A 22,371-nucleotide genomic window follows, 5' to 3' on the forward strand; every position below is an offset into this window, starting at 1 on the left:
GAAATAAAATCTCCAACTGATTTAGTAGAAACTGTCACTAGAACTTTGTCCCTTGGGCTGCTCAGCCTGAGCTTGTTGCTGCTAAAGATGCTTTCCTGCTTCTTTCTGCAGAGCCATGGGAGCTAAGTACTTAAATTGCATTGCACTCAGAAGTTTCAATAATGCACCTTCTGTATTCCAGCTTTGCAGGAGATCTAAAGTGATGCTGGGAAATCTCAGAACATCTTGAGTTCAGAGGAAATTATATAACTCCTTCAACAGAGATAGCTATAAAAATAATAAATCTGTTATTAAGCTGCTGTTTTAGACTATTCTAATATTTAGAATAATTGTAAAGCTTATTTCTAATATTGTTTGACGGTTAAGGGGTTAAAAGCAATTCATTGCAAAGTATTTGTTATCCAGCTTGAAATACAGGTTTTAAGGGGGGATTACAGAGTCACAGTGGGGCTTTTTTCGTTGGTTTTGTTTGGTTTTTTGGGGATTTGTTGGGATTTTGTTTTGTGTTTCGTGGGTTTTTTTTTGGTTGGTTTGGTTTTTTTAATCTTCTTGACTGCCTGACAACATACAATTTAGTATTAAAATGAAAAGGATAACTGACTGCCTTAATGCCCATATGAAGGAATATGTTTACCAGCATTTGAGTTAAGGATTTAAATCACTGCTGTTCAGATTCTGAAATGGCCATCAGGATACTCATTTAGAGCAAGACCCTCCTACACGATGGCCAAAGATGCTTGCTGGTCTCCTAGCTAACTTTGAATAGCTGTTTACTTAGAGTCTCCATCTTAAAGAACCATGAACTGTGATAGCAGTTTTGGTGAAACAATACAATATTACAAGTGTCTGTGTCTTGCATTCTTGCCTAATAATGAGTTTATTGTAACTGGACTCATCAAGCTGAGGCTGCAGCAGGTGAAAATTTCTTTAAATGAAATAATCCAAATCAAAGCTTGTGCAGGGGGGAAATTTGCCTGCCTTACTTTACACACTCTCCGCACCCTGCCACAAAAAGTAAGGAAGAGGAAAACAATAAAACTACTCTTATTGTTTTTTTTCAATTAGCCACAGCAATTTAGAATATCTTTATCCTGGATCATTATTTCAAGATTGTGTTTCATTATTACTTATTCATTTATTATTACAGCGATGTAATTCTAAACATCAAGTTATTTATGAGTGAATTGTGACTTGTGTCCAACACGTGATGGATGAATCTTAACCTGATTACAGCAAACTACTGAAGAGGAATGCTCTTCTAAAGAGCTGCTGGCTTGTGGTTTGGTTTTTTGTGACAGAGTGAAAGCTAAAAGAGTTTTAGTCTCATTCAAACCCACAAAAATAACGTGTTGTTCTTTTATATTGGCTGGGAGAGGAATAAAAGAAGAATCTTGGGACTTCAATCCTCCAGTTCTCCAAATGAGGATTCCAAAGCTGTTATACACTGAACTTGCTCTTGTAAACAGCTCTGCCTTAGGAACTATTTGTTCTTTACATGAGTCACTGTTATTACAGCTTTTTTACTAGGCAGTTAATGGTTCTCTTAATTCAATACGAAACGTCTTTCCTATATTTGAAAGGTAGTGTTAAACAAAATTGGTTTATTTTTAACCTTGTAAGTACTTCACAGTATTTCCCCATTCAGGGAAAAAGTGGAATTTTCTGAAAAGTGGACTTTAGAGCAGTTACAGTAAAGCAGTTTTGGCCAGTTACCGGCATTCTTCAGTACACACTGTTTTTTGTTTGTTCTCTTGGTAATAAATAACAAAAGGAACAAATAAATAAATTACAAATTCAGTCATGACATTTCTAGTCTGTTCACCTACAAAATGATAATAATGCATGTTATTCTGCAGCTTACAGCCATACTATGCAATGTTGCCTCAGTTTGGGGGGAAAGCAGAAGGTAAGTGTTCTTTTTCTTCTACATAGCTGTCTACACTGTTTTGTTTCTCTAACAAAAGCATAAACATCCAGTGTGGACATTTCTAATGGTACCTTGCTCAGATATCCCACAATAACAAAGCCATTTCTTACTATACTTTTAGGAGTCAGATAGCAATGATTTATTTATTTTGGATATATGTCACATAATAAAGGTGCCTGATGGCTTTGCAGGCAGGTAAATCTCAGGTACTCTTTTTTTTCTCTTGTGTGCTATGTGAAAATACCTAATCTCAATCTATTTCTTTCTGAAGCTGCTCAATTCTATGCTGAAAGTGCTTTCTTTAGTATTTAAAGTCTCCTAGATAACCTAATTTTTGGAAATACAGCCCTTGTGTTTTCACTGCAAGTATCACTAGGAGGAGAACAAAAGCCTAGTCCCTACCAAATGGTCATGTGAAAACAACTAAAGAGCTACTCTACCACAAATGTGTCATGCACAGGAATGGTACAAAACTAAGTGACAAAAAAATGTGAGCCTTATAATAGATATGTATTGAAGCAAGTCCAGAGCAAGCCATGATATTAACTAGATGACTGAAACACCTCCCCTACAACAACTGAGAATGCTGGGGCTGACCTTACAGTCCCCAAACCTTCCAATATCTGAAGGTGCCCACAGGGAACCTGGAGATGTACTCTTCATCAGGAACTATAATGATAGAATGAGGAGTAATGGGTACACTCTGAATGAAGGGACATTATGGTTAGATATTAGGAAGGAGTTCTCTGCTGTGGGTGTGATGAGACAGTGGAACAGGTTGCCCAGGGAGGCTATGGATTACCAATACTGGGAGTGTTCAAAGCCAAGTTGGCTGAGACTTTGAGCAAGCTAATCTAGTGGGAGGGGTCTCTGCACACAGCAGGAAGGTAGGGACAAGATGATCTTGGAGGTCCCAGCTTTTTCTAGACTGGGTTGCTCAGAGCTCCATCCAGTGTGGCTTTAAGTATTTCCATGGACAGAGAATCCTCAACTCCTCTCTCTGGGAAAGCTGTGCCAATGCCTCACTACCCTCACAACAAAGAGCTTCTTCCTAATATCTAATCTAAACCTACTCTCTTTTAATCTGTTCCCCCTTATCCAGTCACTCCATGGTCTTATAAAAAGCCCCTCTACATCTTTCTTGTAGGCTCCCTTCAGGTATGGGATGGCTGCAGTGAGGTCACCCCTAAACTGCCTCTTTTCTAGGTTGAGCAATCCCCTTGCTCACAGAAAAGGTGCTCCATCCTTCTGATCATCTTTGTGGCTTCCCCTGGACTCTGACAGATCCATGTCTTTCTTGTTCAGAGGACCCCAGAGCTGGGTGCTCCAGCTCTGGATGCAGTGCTGCAGGTGGGTCTCAGCAGAGCAGAGCAGAGGGGCAGAATCCCCTCCCTCCCCTACTGCCCAGAGGGCTCTGATGCAGCCCAGGACACGTTTGGCTCTCTGGGCTGTGAGTGCCATGGCCAGGGCATGTCCAGCCTCTCACCCACAGCACCCCCAGGTCCTTCTGGGCAGGGCTGCTCTGGGTCTGTTCATGCCCAGCCTGTGCTGACACCAGGGGTGTCCCAAGGTGCAGCACCAGCACTTGGCCTTGTCAAACCTTATTAGATTCCAATGAACCCACTTCTCAAGCTTGTCCAGGTCCCTTTGAATGGCATCCCATCCTTCAGGAGTGCCAACAGCACCACCCAGCTTGGGGTCATCTGCTAATTTGCTGTTGGTGCGCTCGATTTCTTCATCTGTGTCATTGAAGATACCAAATAACACTGGTCCCAGTATAGACCCCTGGAGAACACCAGTTGTCACTGATGTCCACTGGGACACTGAGCCATTGACCATTAACCTCTGGATGTCACCATCCAACCATTTTCCTATCCATCTTTCGGTATGGAATTGGATCTGTCTCCCTCCAGTTCAAAGAGAAGAATGTTGTGAAGGGACCATGTCAAAGGCTGTACGTAAATCCAGATAAATGACATCTGCAGCCCTTCTCTTGTCCACTGATGGAGGCATTCCACCATAGAAGGCCACTAGATTGGGCAGGCACTTATTCCTTATGTTTTGATGGTTATTATTATTTTATCATTCAGATCCTATTAAAGCGCAGGTTTAGCATGTTCAGTTAGAAATGGTCCAGACAGAAGTTATGATTATTAGAGGGAATCAGTGGCAACACTGGCCAGCAGCTTGGCTCCCCAGCATACTAAAGGCTGTGCAGCTTGAAGATGGTGCCAACTACAGTTGGCAAAGTTTTGCTCTCATGTGATGCTATCATGTCTTCAAATTCAAGAGAGATGTGCCTTATTTCTTGGTCAGTGATAATTATCAAATGAAGATTTTTTTTTTTTTGAGTTTTACATTTTTTAACTGATGAAGTCAAGAGCTCTCTATTCCGAAGTATGACTCAGCATGAAATCACCAGAGCCGTGTGTCCTGTAGTGGCATAGAGTGCACTGTGCAATCCAAGACAAGGTGCAAACCGTTCTGTGTACTGATTGTGAAATGGTTTTTGCTTTCCAAAGATTCAAACCTCTCAATAAAGGATAGCAGAGAAGGGATTTTGATTTCCATGCCCACCTCTGAATTTTGTGCCCTCAACTGCCACCTTCACTGATGTTCTTCAGTGACTGAACTGTTTTTACCTCCTCTCCTATTTAAATTGTGTGACTTAGCACCTGTTTCAATATGGCTTCCAGTAACACTTTTTCTTCAAATTCAATGTGGAGGTGACAAGTTTGCAAATTTTTGTAGTATCTTAATTCTTTTAAACAATGTTGTTGAATGTATGTCCCTTTGATTTCCCAGATAATCTAAATAGTCAATGTATAAGTGATGTTTCAGAGTTTATGCATCACTTGCAATGAGATTTTTCTGATCTTTTTAAATTTTTATTTCTCTAATCTCAAATAAATTCAAAACCCTAAAGCTGAATCTGCAGCAAATCATGTGAATCTCATACACTATGCTGGAGAAGGCCCATGGGTGCGTGTACATTATTCAATGAATATTCTTGCAAAGGTTGCTAAATTGTGATTATCATAAAATTACATAATGACTTAGGTTGGAAAAGTTCTTCATTCAAAAACGTTCCTGAAAGTCAGTCAGAGAATACCATCAGCTCTAGCTTGCAGACAATTGATGGCAAGATTTCCATTTGCATTGGAGACTTCTGCTCAGTCTTTTCTGCCTGTGAATTTTTACTTAAGACTCTAAATAATGCCTTACAACAACCTCTTGGAGAATCTCTAGAACCTGAAGTAGCTTGAGTCTGCTTCTGTAGGCACATGACCTCTTTTGATTAATCCTTATTGCCTGTAAGGCTTTTTGGCTCTATTTTACAGCAATAATTTAACAGTTCATAAATATATTTCAATGTAAATCTGTCTAACATCAGAATACTTGGTAACTGCTAGGAAGAGTTAACTATCTGCTTCCACACATCCCATCAGATGCCTCAATATATCTTATAGGTCTGGCATCTAAGGGTTCTTGTTTCTACCATCTTTAAGGACAACCTGTCAGTCTTCAACCCAAGATGCCAGAATAGATGTTGAAACTCAGAGGTTTGCAGTCCTCCATCAGTAAGAAGATAGAAAGGCATCCTACAGGTACAGTAAGGAGGAAGCTAATTCTCACCCATTTGCCAAAGCAGTTTTTAACTTTTTCCCACTGTTGATGTTACTGCCATGCTGCTTGGTGGGAAATACATAGAAAATTGTACAGGAGCGTTTTAAGAATTACTTGCTTAGCATGAGATACCTGTAAGATGAGCTGCTTACAGATGAAAGACTTGGTTTTGAAGAGGCTAAGCAGCTACATGAAATTTCAAGTACAATACAACTTTCCAGAATTTCACTCAACTGGAAATTTAAATACATGAGAAAGTCTAGGTTGAAAGGAACTTCTGGAGATCTGTTCAAAACAGGGCTTTAGATTAGGTCACCCAGGGGTCCTGATAATAGTGTTGCATACTTCCAGAGAAGGACATTCTTCCATTTCCCTGGGTAATCAATTTCTGTGTTTAGTAGCTTTCATGGTGAAATGTTGGGCAAGTCTGTGATTCCTGAGCTTGTTAAGGCTTGATAGCTGAAAAGAGGTAGATTTATTTCTCAATAACAATTTAGTAGATATGTAAACTTTACATAGAATAAGTGGCACCAGAAAGTTGGACCAACTGCTATGTCTTCGCTGTCCAAACAGCAGATTTCTTAATCTTATGGAATCAGGTTACATTTGTTTGGACTGCTGCGATATTTGTGCAATGTAAGAGGATCAAAGAGCAGAGGGCAGAGCCCTGCCTGCAATGAAAACCCATAGGTACCTTACACTGAAGGAGCTGCAGATCTGCCAGCCAGCTGGGCTCAGCAAAGAAAGCCCCATTGTAGAGCAAAGGCAAGAGCATTAACTTAGAGAGATGCAGAGAGAGAATTGCTTCACAGGGAGTGAATACTCATAATGTAAGGCCAAATTGGAATAAGTTACTGACAGTAAAAAAGGCAAGTCAGACTTCAGTGCTCCTTTATTCCTCTGCTGTTGGGGAGGATGAAGCAGAGAAACCTTATGAATGTGATTTTTCAGCAAAAGATTCTGAAAATATGAAGCCTAAAATCAAGGTAGAAATGAGAGCTAGCTTTGAGTCATAGGATACTGAGTGCTATCCAAAGAACAATAGCCTAGCCAGCTAAAGGAGAATACCTGTTAATGAAACAATGTCCTTCTGCTGATAAAGAATCCAAAGGTCCAGCAGCAAGATAAGAATTTGTAAAGCTTTTAGAGGTTGAAAAGTAACACTGTATGGTAATGTAGTAATTCTTATAAGGTATATGTAAATTCTTTAGTGGGTGTGTCTCATAGTGATTGGTTACTGGGAATTAGAATATTCACTATAGAAAAAGATATATTGTATTGTAACAGGAACTTCGCTCTCTTGTTTTTCCCTCTTTCTCTTGTTTTTCCCCCTCTTACCCCTCTCTTGTTCCCCCCTCTCTCCTAAGCCTCCCTTGTTCCCCCCGCTCTCCCTCTCCCTCTCTTGATTCCTCCCTCCTCATCTTTAACCTCTCCTCTCCTGATCTCCCTGCTCCACTCTGCTCCCTATCCCCCGACCACGTGTTCACCGAGGCTGGTGGCGGACACGGGTCTCTCCCTCTCTTAACCCTTATAATAAACTGCTTATACCTGAACAGCTTAACCCTGGAGAAGTCTCACCGTTGAGTGAGTGTTTTGTACTACAATACTCTGCTATTTACCATAGAAGATAAGGTCACCAGTAAACTACTAGCCTTGGCTTTTAAAATAGACTCTTTGATAAGTCATTCTATAAGGCATCAGTTTCTAATATCTGCCAGTGGGTGCTTTAAAGAAACTTGATTTCTATTAAGTAATGGCCTTACATATACTGAGAGCTGAAAGTTTGATGATATTTAAAACTGAGCCCCAAAATGACAAGTTGCTCTAAAAAAAAAAAAAAAATAGGCCTAACTGCAAGAGTATTCAACTTGGCAAGCTGAAGAATAATAAGATAGCTAAACATTTCTGTTTTTTCTAGCAATGTAAGCTATCCTGTTCCTTTATTTATGAGTCTTCTTTCAACTCTGAAAGGCATTTATGCTTTTATCCAGGGTTAAGAGCACTACCATAGAAGTCAATTAGCTAAAATCACCAAGATGTATGACACACATGAGATGTGCTGATATGAGTCAGTCTTTAGCTTTACATATTGGGGAGCGCAACCACTGTCTGAATAGGAGACTGCAGATGTTCTCTGTGTATTATTGTTTTATTCTCTTCAATAACATGACCCACCAGAAGAGCATTTGTATGCCCAAAGATCTACAAAAGGGGAAAGGACCTGGCTTATTAAGTCTTCAAAGCTGTTTTTAATGTAATTTTAAACAACCAAAGAATTTAATATTAGGCAGCTGTTGATACATCTGGTATGAAAGTGAAACAGAAATCAGCTTGAAGATGCTTCCAAAATATTGGTCTATGGTTTAAATACAAACTCACATGTCATTTTAGTATACTGCCCAGGACTGTACTGGAATGTTTTGTTTGACAGCTCTTCAGAAAAAGCTTTCCACAGGGGAACAAGGGAACTGAATGCTCCATCTTCAATAGACTGCAAACTGAGCAGCTGGAGCGCATGGGGGCCCTGCGACCCATGCACCAACCAAAGGGTAAGCTATTCTTGGAAGTCTTTGTTCCAAAGTCACAACCAAAGGGATATCTGTCTGCCTGTTTGCTATGAGAAAGTGTCAGACTGCAGCTTTTAATACTGTATGTTCATGATTTGATGAAAGCCACAATAATGTCAGATTTGGGGCCACAGAGTAAGAAAAAAATATATCCAGTTGTCCAATACTGCTCAAATGTTCTCATTCAAAAAGTTTCCTTCATAGAAAGTATCTATTTTGGCCATGTGTATGTTTCTGTTTAAAACATTATTTTTCATTACATTTTTCCCTTTTTAAATTAAAAACAAACAAACAAACACCCCCCCCCAAAAAACAACCCCCCCAAAAAATTAAAAAAAAATAAAAAAAATAAAATTAAAAAAACCCTCACCACTTCTTTTCCAAAGCAAATTTTATTTTCTTAGGGGAGTTATTTTAAGGCTTTAAAATATCAAAGGCTTGAAAACATACAAAATATAAATTATTTACACTGGAGAGAAATAAACAAAATAGTGAAGTAAACTACATAGTGAAAATTTAGCTTTACATTCTAGCTATGTATTATTAACCATAATTATTGATTCAAAGTTATTTCATTTATGAATTGTGCCTGTGGATTTTCAATTAAAAAAATTCACCAAAGATGTTTAGTTTTGAAAAGCTCTAAGCTCAGCTGGAAACCATGATGTTCTGGTAAAGTTCTCTTTTCTCTCTGAGCAATATTAATAGTGTTATTTTTCTTTCAAGTTTCGCTCCAGACGTATTGAAAGATTCGGGCAGTTTGGTGGAAAAGCATGCCTGGAGGCCCTAGGAGACACACAGATCTGTAAAACCAGTGAAGTCTGTCCTGAAGAACCAGAACCAGACTGTGGCACTGACTTTCAGTGCAGTTCAGGTAGTTTTTGTTCTCATGCCATAGCAAGTAAAGCAGTAGCTCAGAAACTACATTTTAATTCTGTGAAAAAGTTACATCAGCCTCATGCTAGCATTTAAAAACAGTCCATGGACAGGTGGGTTCAAAGCCGCAGTGCCAAAACCACAGCAGCAAAACTGCTTAAGAAGGGGCACATTCCTCTCATCTTCCATTTTAATTTGCAACTAGTTTAAATTCTTCTGTAACTTCTGCTCCATGGTTAGAAGCTGACCATACTGACAATATCCTTTCTTCTGGCTTAACTGCCCCTCTTGCCACTGAATCACTAGGTTTTGTGAAAAATCACCAGGATAAAAACTTGGACTAAAGGATTTTTAACAAATGGATATGGACATTTACATATCTAACTGTATGATAGATGCTAGTTGGAGATCAGCATGCATCTAGATACAAAATAGATATAAATTTATAAAGTGACACAAATATTGTAAAGTGATACTCTAGTGCTCAAGATTAATCAGAAATCAAAATAAAGTAAGCAAAATAGTAGTAAAACTAGTCAAAACAAAAACAGAAAGATGGTAAATGAACTTGAAATTCCAAGCCATTTTTTTAGATTGCTTTTAATTTGAATACTGAAAAGTGCAAATAAAGCAATTTAAAATTAGAAAGTAGGCCTTTAACTACTAGTTCACAGGGATTGTGTGGCATTTACAGGTGAGGTTGATTATATCAAAGTGTTATTTTATTATGGTACAGCTAATTTACCAAAGTCTTTAAATCCTGTAGAAAAAAAAATAAATGAGTCTTTGTAAAACTTGTGATATGTAAACTCAGAAAAGTTACTACTTCACTGTTGCTTTAGAACACAAATCACTATAGTGTTGGACACTACATATCCATATTATTTAAATAATAGAGCCCAAATAGCAAGAATTTAAATGATTTAGAAATATTTTTTTGTTGATGTTGAACTGCTATTTCCCCCCAAACAACCTAACATTTGAAGTTTACTATGGAACAGTCTAGGATGAAACAATTTTCTTCAGGTGACAGCAGTTATCCTTCCACTCACTTTTCTCAGTCATCCCACTAACTTGTATGTAAGGGGTTTTTTTCATTTGAAAGTGCCAGAGCATAGGATTTGAATCCCTCATGACAACAGTAGAAATATACATAAAGGAAGATCTTAATAAAGATTAGCTGAGGGTGCCATTTAAAGACCAAGTTGACAAAAATGCATTCAGGCAATGTCTTATTCCTTGATCAGGTCGATGTATAAAGCGAAAACTTGTGTGCAATGTAGACAATGACTGTGGAGACTATTCTGATGAAGATGACTGTGAATCTGACCCACGATCACCTTGTCGAAACCATGATATTGATGTGTCTGAAGTTGGCAGGACTGCAGGACATGGGTACGTAGTAAAAACTAATATTGAGCCTAGTGAAGAGTTTGGGATTGTCTCAAAAGCCAGCTGAAAAAACTGAGGCACAGTGACATTCCCAAAAGTGGAATATGAATCATGGTAGCATGTCTATTCAGAAATGCTAAGTAGCATTTGCAAAAACACTTAACCACCATATTTATTTTGTATACTTGTGAGGATAAAACATGCAGACAGTGTAAATCAATCATAATGTCAGTAAACAGAATCATGCATAGATGTCACATGAATAAACTTACATTTTATTTAAATGTAAAGTTTATACGTATATAGATTTGTTTTTAATGGTATTTCACAACCAATCAGTAATTGTAAATTACTTTGCTAAAATGCCTGTCTTCAAGGGAGAAAATATTTCTTGACTATTTATACAATGGGATGCCCTCCTGCAACAACACTTTATGTGCAGCTTTCTAACAGTATTGCATTGTCCACTTCCCAGATCTTTGTTGTTTACAGGAGCTTTCATCATTAATCTAAGCTGAAAATGAATCTTTCTGTTCTCAGATCCTGCTGGATTTCTTTCATCTCTAACAGAAAGAAAACATATTGTTTACCTACAAATAGAGTTACAAGGCAGCAATCCAAACTGAACAGAAAAGTATACTACAGCACCACCATGTGTTTAATGAAAATTATATATCCTATGAATTTCATTTCTTACTTTGCAAGAGCAAAAATTCTGCTTTTTTAGCATGGGGAAGTAAACCAAGTATGTAGGCAATTTTAGAAGTTTCTATTACAATCTTTTACTAAAATTCTGCATGCGAAAATGTCATACAGAGATGCAGTAATGACACTGGTGAGTTTGATGACTTCTTTACCACTTTCTGCATTGAGGTACCCATACATTTGCCACATGTAAATATTTGAAATACTGGAAGATTGAAATGTATGAAAGAGGCACAAAAGGGCAAACAAATTATACTGAATCCTCCAAGGAGTTATTTTTGGAAGTATTTCTTGTACATCAGTATTTAGATGCATAGAGCTATACAGCTGATGTGCCAGCCTCCCTGGTTTTGTAATGGTTTAGATTTCCTCTCTTATACTCCAGGAAATGCTGCTATTCCACTTGGTCACACCCAGCAAGAAGAGACAATGCTAGGAGTAGCTGTATAATCCTAAAGATTTGATGGATGTTGTACAGGCTTGATAAACAAGCACTTACCAGCAAACAAATATAAGCTATTAAAATATATATAGCTGTTGAGAAGTACATTTTAAATCTACAAGGAATGCTTTCTCACAGATGTACTTGTCAAGAACAAATGGTTTTTCTCACAAATATATTGGTCAAGCAAAAATGTTTTTTACCTTCTGTTATGCCTAAGGTTTTCACTGCATTCAAAGTTTAATGTCTTTTATTTGTTTATTTCCCATGCATGATCTTTTAAGAACTTTACAAAAGATGTAACTATATCTAGTACACAGATGAGAAACCACAAGAGATGAGGGAGGCAAGCTGCTTGGATGGAGCAGGATTCAGTTTCACAGTCTCCATCTCTAACAGAATATAGCTTTTCCAGTCTACAGGTCATGTGTGCTGACACACCCTCTTTTGAAGTATAACTTCTCTTGTATTTCTCTTGTAGAATCAATGTTTTAGGGATGCAACCAATGGCCAGCCCATTTGACAATGACTTTTTCAATGGTCTTTGTGAACGGGTGCGTGATGGGAACACACGGACGTACTACCGCAAGCCATGGAATGTGGCTGTTCTCACTTACGATGTAAGTTCAAGTCCTTTGCAAGATGTGTTTGATCTTGGCATATTCTTGGAAGACTCAGCATATCTCTTGAGCCAGGCAGCAGCTTTTTAGGCTCAAGCTTGTGCTGAAGTCCAGAGGAAAAGAGGTTCTGTTATTATTTACTTTGGTAATTAAGCTCAGTTATGCCAGACAAATTCCCACATCTTCATGCTGCACCTTTGCCCAATAAATGAAATTATCTTTCTGGAATGTTTAAAATATGAGCAGAGGAAATGAACAGAAGATGTACAGAAAGGATTACAGTATCCAACTTTTACTAGGTAGAAGAGCAAATAATCTATATTTTCAAGGATATGTAAAAACCACGGATAAAAAGGCAGACATAATATTACAATATTCTGGTCCTACTTGTTTTTTCTAACCAGTGATGATTTTCTTTGTCCCACTGGGAAAAAAAAAAAATTAGGCTTTTAAGTTTCAGACTGTGATTTTCAGTGAGGCTTGAAAACCAAAAATGTTGATTGTTGAAAAAAATGTCAGATACTTTTCAGAAATCAAAGCACAATTTTTCTCCTAAATTACTGTAAGTAGGAACTTGATAAAAGAAATACAATTTAAACCAGGTCCTTCCTAAAATGAATAAATCTGACCCAGAGATCTCTGGTTATGTTTGCTTTTGATGTATAACAATTTTCAGTCACTAAAATGTTCTGCTAAAGTATAATAAAGTAAACAGCACTGAAACAGGTATTCTGAATTAGTTATTGTTTGCTTTAAGAAAAGAAGGCAGAATCATAATTCTGGCTTATTTCCCAAGTCAGGAGCTATGGGAACTGACCCAGCTGAGATGGATAGTGGCTTAGCTTAGGTGACTTGTACAGAAGACATAAACCTGAGACCTGGGAGGAAGGATACTGAAAGGATGGAAACTAGAATGCTACTGGGATCATTCCATAATAGGCCATGTTTCTGGTTCTGGCTTTCAGTTTGTTCAGGACCTGTAACATATAAGATTACATCCCTGGTCCGTCTTCATGATTGGACCCCTGCCCTCAGTTACCCCTAAATATTGTTAAGTTCACCACATCCCTTGGTCTTTGGAGCTTTACCCCAGAGCATTCAGTTTCTGTGGTTTGTTATTTCACAACCATTAAAGTACTTCAGGCAACTCCATTGTTCCCGTCCCTCTATTTTGCCAGGCCCACCCGGCCGGAGCAGTCTCGGAGTCACAGGAAGGCAACTGTGACAAGGAGCTCTTAGCAAATCTTAACTGTGTTTTAGGAAAGAGAGACTGTTATTCCTCACATAGAGTCATAGAATCTCCTGAGCTGGAACAGATCCACAAGGATCATTGAGTCCAACTCCTGGCTCTGCACAGGATACCACAAGGGTCACACCTGAGAGCATTGTCCAAATGCTCTTTGAGCTCTGTCAGGCTGGAGCTGTGACCACCACCCTGGGGAGTCTGTTCCAGTGCCCAAACACCCTCTGTGTGAAGAAACTTTTTTAATATCCAAACTAAACATCCCCTGACACAACTTCAGGCCATTTCTTCGGGTCCTGTCACTGGTCACCATGGAGAAGAGATCAGTGCCTGCCCTTCCTCTTTCCTCACAAAGAAGCTGTAGACAGTTTATAGGGACTGTTGACACACATGGATTACTTTGACAGTGTTGCATGCTGAGATTTAATATTCACTAAATTATTGTCATTGCAGTTTTCTGTTCACTTTTGAATAACTGATCTGATCCTGATGAGGTAGTTTGTGGAGGGAGTGTTATTTCCATTTGTTTTGGTTTAGAAGGAAAAATAGCTGTAAGAAAATGCATTGATATGATCTGCAAAAAGTACAGCTTTAAAGTGCTACACAGATTTTTCAACTACTGTCTGTTGTTTTCTCATACAGTCTTTTTTTCTATCTTTTCTCAGACAAAAGCAGACAAAACGTTCTCATCCGTGTACTACCATGATCGTGTGAATATGTTACGAGAGGTTTACATAGAAAAGCAGAAACATTTTAGTGCTGACTTCTCTCTGAAATACACACCTACTGATGGAAGTAACAAAAATGCTTCAGAAGGAAATTTCAGATATGACTACAGAAAGAATTACACATTTGGTTCCATCCTGCAAAGCTACACAGAAAGGGTGAGATTAATTCTTCTAAAGGTTTTAATGTAACTATTTTACAAATGATACAGTTTATGCAGTGTTAGAATTAGGAAATAATAATCTAAGTATTCTAGTCAGTTGATGCTGCTTTTTTTAAAATTTACTTTTTTAAGAAATGAAATACTGATGACAATGGGGTTAAGATTTCAGACATGGACAAATGTCTGCTCAAAGAGTCTTCTTTTTCCCACAGTTTATCTTTGACTAGCAAGCACCCTCATTTTCATGAAGGGCTTGGTGTTAGAAAGGATCAAGACCTCTGGTCTCATCCTGATTAAAGACCAGCTCTGATATAGTGCAATGTGGAAAAATTGGATCAAGTCTTGTGATGAAAAATTGCCACTGAGCACACCTACACTACATAGACACAGAATAAATTTTAGGAATAATGACCGAAAGGTCAGATCTCAGACATTTGTGTACGTTTGTACTAATAAACTAGCCAGGGCTATAAGGCACGGGCACTAGCACTGCTACATGATAATCCACAGTTTTACCAGCATGCTGCCACGACTTCAGTCAGTGCTAGTTCTCATAAGCAGTTCCCATCCTGCACTTCCCCACAGCATGTTTGAAGGGAATGTTCTCGTAGGCAGTCTGGAGAAAAGCAAGTCCATTTTGGGATTGTGCATAAGCCACACATCTCCTGCCCTTAGAAACAGTGGAAAGACCCTACTCCATTTTATTTGATAGTAAAGTAGTAAGCTTAACATTATTGAGGTCAAAATGAGATAAACCACAAGAAGTGATGCTAGACATGTTGTGGTTGAGTCCCAGGCAGCAGACAAGCCCCAGGCAGCTGCTCCTTCACTCTGCCACCATCAGGCTCAGGGAGAGAATGAGAAGGGTAAAAACAAGAGAACTGATGAGATAAAGTTTAACAGGAAAGCAAAACCCATGCACACAAGCAAAGAAAATCAAGGAATTCTGTCACTGCTTCCCATGGGCAGGCAGGTGTTCAGGCTTCTCCAGAAAAGCAGGGCTCTATCACACGTAATATGACTTGGCAAAACAAATACTATGACTCCAAATATCCCTACTTCCCTCCTTCTTCAACCCACTTTATATACAGAGGCCAGTGCCATATGGTATGGAAAATCCTTTGGATCAGTGTAAATCACCTGTCCCATCTGTGTCTCCCCACACCACCTCCAACTTCCTTGCAGCACAGCAGTACAAAAGCAGAAAAGGTCTTGGCTGTGTATAAGCAATGTTCAACAATAACAAAAACATCTCTGTATTATCAGCCCTGTGTTCAGCACAAAACCCAAACATAGTCCCATGCTAGCCACTGGGAAGAAAATTAACTTTATCCTCAGCCAAAATGAACAGAACACAACATTATGGCATAATCAGCTGCAGTGTGCTAATGGAATTAACTGATCAGGTCCTTTTCCACACTTTATGCCAAGGACTGTGATTACAATATGCCATAATATGCAAGGCATATCAGCTCCATAGAACTGAAGTGCACCATGTGCCAGGAATACTAGATTTGCCTCAACTAATTAAACTTTTCAGGTTTGTCAGTCTTGTTGTCTGTGACTCATCCAGAGCTCTAGAAGTCAAATAGATATAAGGGAAAGCTAAGCTAAGTTTTGTCACTGATTAATTAAAATAATGCTGAAGACAAAGATCTGCACTATAAAGATAAGCTGAATTCAGCATTGCCTTTGTACTGGCATGAGTTTTCTTGGGATGAAAACAAACCTCAAACCATGAATCTTCACAGACATAAAAGATCAAGCTCTACAGCTCAGGGGGTTTTAATGTCTGTTTATAGTCTAGTGGCTAGTGATAGGAATTTTGGACTCAAATTCTTGATGAGAGATAAGTTCAGAGAACTAGTCACAATCTGCCACAAGCAGAGTTCTATCACTGCAAAGTCATGTGGCTGCAGGATGGTGAAGTAACTGTCCCTGCGTGAGCTCCCTTCAGGGCCCACCTGAAAGTTAAAGTCAGAATACTGGAGGTGCCTGGAGGCACCTGGAGAGAAACGATCTGTATATGCTGGTTGGTAAAAATACTGCGCCTACAAAAAGCTCCTCACAGTGATCTAGGTGCCTGAAGATTTCTGCCACTCTTAAGTAGCATCTGAGTCAGCAGTTTAAGATCCTTTAAATGGTGCTGGATTACATGGTCAGGTGCTAGCTCCCTTTTACATACCTCCTATTGGGCACTACTATTAAGGGAGTCACATAACTACTGAAAATAATAATGGGGTTTGGAAGGCATGTGCTCCCTTAGAGTCTTAAGTGCAACTATTTCACAAGATTTTACTTCACAAGTTACAGGCAGCAGCTAGGTCCCAATTTAGAATATGATATAAAATCACCTGGAGTGTAATTTAAAAATATCAGTTGCTATATCTAGACTTACACTGTATGTATGGCTTAAATACATAATATGGAGTTTTTCCTCATTAATTTTCCTTTTATGATGTTGGTTTGGTGGGTTTTTTGTTTTTAATTGGAGCTGTGCCCTTCTTTCTAACAGTCAGGAGGATTTTGTTTTTAATTGGAGCTGTGCCCCTCCTTCTCCCAGTCTGAGAATAACAGGGAAGTGATCCAAAAAGAGAGAGAACTTAGGTCTGCTCTGACTACAAACAAAGAGGAATCTCCATCTGACCTGAGTGGGCAGCTTCTTCTATTTAGCAGGCTACATAGAACTTTCATTACATGAAAGTCAGAAAGCCCCTTTTCGGTAGGCATTGTGCTTCAAGAGACCTGTTGTCAAATAGATCACAAAGGCCTTGTTGAAATGAGTAAGGGAAGAGTTCTACAAAACTGGAAGAACTAAAATGACTCTCTTGCTGCTTCCTTAATTTATATCAGAGAGCTTTTTAATTTTTACAAAACAAGTTTGTCCCATTTCCATAATGCTAGATTGAATGCCATGTTAAAAACTGCTGCAGCTTCTTTACAAGTAAAATAGATTTTCATGCTGTGCCGAACACCAGAATGCCACTCTCTTCTCTTTTCTTCTCCCTGCATTCAGAACCAAACCTTTCTGCATGTAAAAGGTCAGATTCAGCTGGGAAGGTTCCAAATTCGGAGTCGTGATGTCCGTCTCACGGATAGTTTCCTTGAAGATTTGAAATTTCTGCCTGCTGAATATGACAAGGGGGAGTATTTCAAATTCCTAGAAGATTATGGAACTCACTATGCGGTCTCTGGAACTGTAGGAGGAAAATATGAACTTGTTTATGTGCTGGATGATCATGCTATGTCTCGACTAGGTATTGGCCTTGCTATTGTATTGGTATTTCTGTTGGCCTTGTTATGACCAAGTTCCCAGACTTTCAAAGAGACATGTGATCATAGATCTGTGTATGTGGAAAATACTGAGTACAGCACAGTTCAGTGCATGCTGCTTTGGCAGACCAGTGACATTACAGAATTACATGAGTTAACGAAGAGTCAACCTTTATAACTTACAGAACTATTTGAAACCTCTGTTTTAAGTCTGTGACTAAGAGGGGCAAAAAAAACTTAAACAAACCTTGTGAATATATTATCAATAATTGCATGATTCACAAGAGATCTCCAAAGCCAAAGGAAACTGGCCTAAACCTGAAATCCTATTTGGTAGTTGGTACCCTTTTGTGGTACAATCACTCTAAGAGTATGGTGGTGACAAAAAACAAGGAATAAATTGAAGTGTTCTCTAGAAACCACACAGAGCATGTGAGTAAGCTGAAATTGATTTCATAGCTTTCAACATTCACACTGGAATATTCCATACCCTGATTAAAATAGCAAAGTAGAAATTTAATCTTCCCTCATTTGCAGTTCAGATATATGTGGGCTCTTGCCGGATTAAAGTGATAGCACTGGCATAAAGTGGGAAAAGGCAATTCTTACACTGATTTTAGAAATCAGAAAATAAGCACCTGCTGCCTGCAGCACCAATAACAATATTACTATCAAATATTCCGGCTATGTAAAGTGACATAGAACAAATATGTTCCTTTCATTTCCCACTGTTAGTCTGTTAGCACATCAAGATTGTAGTTCTGGACTTTTTAAGTCCCAATTTTAAGCAAAATTCTTTCTGAACAAAATGCTGAAGTTGCAGATGATATGCTTGGGTTTAATAAGAAGAAAGAAGGTGCTGGAAACAGTAGTGCATAAAGGAAGATTAGAATTAATGGGAAAATCATACTTTTAAGAGATCAGTGGCTTTGATTAATTTTATGGGGAAAATATAATTGAGGTTAGAAGAGAGAGACAGAGAGAGTTCAGTAATTTAGTATATAAAAAGAATAAACATTGAACAACTGCAAAGGACAAATTGCAATATAATAAAAGGAAAAACATGGTTCCTAAATGTAGACCTGCTTTCAACTAGGTAAGAGAAAACAGATATTAATTTTTGGTATTTTTCTAGTCACTGTAAATCTCACCTTCATCTTTTCAGGCACTTCAATTACGGTCATCCTCATATTCATTACATAGACAAGGAAAAAGTAAAAGATAAATGGGAAAATGAAAGGCACTAACATTTCCAATAGCCCTGAAATGTATTCTGTAAGAATAATGTCTCATTATTTATGCTCATCTTATTTATCTAATTACCTATTTCTACTTCCAGGAATCACTGTAGAAGATGTGAAAAAATGTCTTGGCTATCACTTAGATGCCAATATTGCATATAAAAACATACATGCCAATTTTAATGTTGATAGTGGTAAATGTGAAAATATTCATGTGAAGGAGAAATGTAAGTATATCCTTGATTTACGTTATATCTTTTGCTTATGGAAAGATAATACCTGTTGCTTCTCCTGAATAATCAATATAGTTATTGCTGTTAGGAAAAAAGACAAATCCAGTAGAGCAATACAGGTGAGATTCACATTCTTCCACGCTCCCAAGTCATGACAACCTGAGAATGTCTTCCCAGTGTGCACACACATGAACACACCAGCATGATTCATATATTCATACACACATCACTGGTCACAAATAAATACAGACAAAATACAGACGGCACTCAGGCAAACACAAATGGCACAAATGGCTTCATCCTTTTTCCCTCTGCATCTGATCAGGGAGAAAGTCTTTTAGTGGGCAATATCACAGAATCACAGGATGGTTGAGTTTTGGGAGGGTCCTCTGGAGGCCACCTTGTCCAAGGCAACACAAGCCTCGGGTATTTCAGTCCCCTCACAATATTTATATATAATCAGTACAGATAACTCCAGCAGCTGACCTTAAATATCCAGTTGACCCAGAAACTGCATTGTTAGCCTCTCCTGTTAGTGACAGATATACAACACCAGGCCCACAGCTGCACTCCAATGGCTGGTGCAGTTTCTCTGATGCACACCAAGACACACACTGTGGATGTCTCCAGGGACTTGCCAAAAGGTGCTCACTTGATCCAGCAATTGGCCCTCTTACCTCTTAGCTCCAGTTGCCTTAGACAGAAATGCACTCATATGCAAACAAATCTCAGTCAAACCCAGAAACCTGAAGTCTCTCCAGTATTTGGCCTACACCTTTTATTTTCTTTATTTTCTTTATTTTCTCTACTTTGTTCCTCCCAGAGCCAGCTTGAACCACACCCCCTTACCTTTTCAATGGCACTCCTGTAAATATAGTTATATAGTTAAGTATTTAAGTTAGTGCAATCCCAAAATGCCATTCTGTGCATCCAGAGAGCCCTTCTGTTGACTCATCTTGCTGCTGATTCATCCTCAGCCCCATCCTGCAGGGCTAATTGCTCTGCTGGAACAGGCCTGGGAGGAGTCAAAGCAGGGGCTCCCTTTCTCTGATTGCCCTGCTCGTGTTCCCCTGCCTGTCATTGTTGCCCTCTGCTCTTTTATGTGTCTGGAGATGGGCTTTGTTTGGAATAAGAATTGCAAAAGGGAAGGATAATTACTACTAAGTGCATAAGAAGCAATTATTTTCAGTGCTCTGCTCTTGTATTTTAATTATGAAGCAAAAGCTCCTATTATTCTAATTCCTGCCCTATTTTGGTTTAGCTCAGGGGATACAGTAGAATTACAGTAGAATACAGATAAAACTCATTATCTTTTGCTTGTCATCAAAGGACTGTGATCTCCATAATGCATCTCAGTTTGTCCTATCCTTTCTTTCCCTTTCAGATCTAGGTCTTTCTAATTTAGTTGCAAAATAAAAGATTTCCTCCCACATAAGAGGAATGAGCAAAGAGATATTGAATTCTGTTACAATGAAGAGTTTTTTCTGTAATCATTTTACACAGAGGAACTGACTGTACTAGGAGGACAGCTGTTCTTCCAGTTGCATGAACATTAAACATCCTTCTTCATCCTCTTTTTTTTTTTTTTCTGCAGCAGAAATGAATGATAATGCTGTCATTGATGATGTCCTTTCCTTAGTTGAGGGGGGAAAGATTGACTTTTCAGTTAAAATCAAAGAAATGCTACTGCGAGGATCCAAAGTGGTTGATGTAGAGGATTACATACAGTGGGCTAAATCTTTGGTTGATGCTCCAGTAGTGATACAGCAACGGGTAAGTACAGACTATTCAAAGCTGTGGCTTTTTACAGTTTGAAAGCTTTTGTCCTAAGATGGAGCTGAGACTCCAAGTTTATAATGTACTTTCACGCATTGCCTTTATCTTAACTGTTTCTTCAGAGTTTTATTCTAGTGATGGTTATATCAAAAGGATTCAGAACTTTGATACGTGGGCTTTTTTCCTTCTACAGCCTTCTCCCATACATGCACTTGTTCCAGTTAAGATGAGAGATGCATATTTAAAGAAACAAAATTTGGAAAGAGCAATTGAAGACTACATTACCGAATACAGTGTGTGCAAATGTGAGCCCTGTAAAAATGGAGGCACCCTTGTGCTGGTAGATGGAGTCTGTACATGCCTATGCTCAAGTTATTTTAAGGGAATTGCTTGTCAAATTCCCAAATCTACATTGGTGAAAGGTTAGTAAATACTCCTGATAAACTGAAATGAGAGTATCTGTTGTAACAATATGCTGACAAAATGAGCCTTCATAAGAACAGAAACATTTCATAGCAATTCCTTATACCTACTGCTGTCAAATCTCAAGAGCAAGGTGTGGAAGTTAAGGTAAATTACTGGGTTCTTTCCATAAAGAGGGTACTCTAATCTGGAGTTCATTGTCCCATATACATTACTGTGTCTTGGAATGACAAAAAGTTCATTTAAGTACACAGGAGTATTATTGAAGCCTGGTGCAGTACTGGTAAACTGATTTCAGGCAAAAGCAATCTCACCATGTCTTAAACTTCTTTGTCTTCAGTTTTCTGCAAAAGCTCGGCGTCTGCTAGCACATGATAGTGTTTCACAATTACTGTACTAGTTTAACATTAAGTTGGGGAAATGGGAAAACAATGCCATTCCACACCCAGCAATGTAATAAATTTATTGTGCAGTAAGTTCATTCTCTGTGGTCAGGTTTTTAATGCACAGGTGCCCAAAATGGACCTTAGAGCTTGTTTACTAGCATGACAAAAATGTTGAAAGGCCAGGGCTCTTATGCATTGCCACTGACAAATGCATTTTTAAATGGCAAACCTTTGTGATGGGTTGTGGTTAGGAGGCTGCAGTGATCTGCAGAGTCACCATAACTGAGTTGAATCCTGGCCTACCTTGTAAGTGGTAGATGGTCTAATCCTACATGATGTCTTGATACTAGTTGTGACTGATGGAGGCTGGAGCTGTTGGAGTGCCTGGTCCACCTGCATCAGTGGAGAGAGCACTCGAACTCGCCACTGTAATAATCCTGCACCAGGGCCCGATGGAAGACCATGTCAGGGAGAAAGCATTGAAAAACGGCCCTGTGAGGAAGGGAAATAATTGTGCTCCTCAAAACCAGGTAAGCAGGCTCTTTAAATGTGTTACTGCAGCTTAGAATAAATGCTCAGCCAATATTTGGGGCATTTCAGAAATTCACTTGGTAAAGTGATGGGTAAGTTCACTTACATATTTCACTTAAACCTGTGATTTGATACCACCTTTGATCAACGACCGTAGTGAATTTACAAATGGTTAGATTTGGATTTGAACATTTTGACAAGTAATGTTATATTACAGAAA

The 22,371-nt window shown here is 38.7% G+C and overlaps 1 protein-coding gene across 1 annotated transcript; it reads left to right on the forward strand.

The window, feature by feature from the left end:
* Positions 1-1,798: 1,798 nt before the first annotated feature.
* Positions 1,799-22,150, forward strand: C9 (complement C9). The gene is made up of 11 exons (XM_014256994.2): positions 1,799-1,906; positions 7,986-8,103; positions 8,848-8,995; positions 10,245-10,392; positions 12,018-12,156; positions 14,065-14,283; positions 17,305-17,545; positions 18,901-19,029; positions 20,630-20,808; positions 21,005-21,233; positions 21,971-22,150. The coding sequence occupies exons 1-11, from the start codon at positions 1,830-1,832 to the stop codon at positions 22,129-22,131; spliced, it is 1,788 nt and encodes a 595-aa protein (XP_014112469.1). The 5' UTR covers positions 1,799-1,829; the 3' UTR covers positions 22,132-22,150.
* Positions 22,151-22,371: the final 221 nt, after the last annotated feature.

This window comes from Pseudopodoces humilis, chromosome 4, assembly GCF_049639895.1.
Source record: "Pseudopodoces humilis isolate 2021_Gansu_Grassland_sample_001 chromosome 4, ASM4963989v1, whole genome shotgun sequence".
NCBI classification, from domain to species: domain Eukaryota; kingdom Metazoa; phylum Chordata; class Aves; order Passeriformes; family Paridae; genus Pseudopodoces; species Pseudopodoces humilis.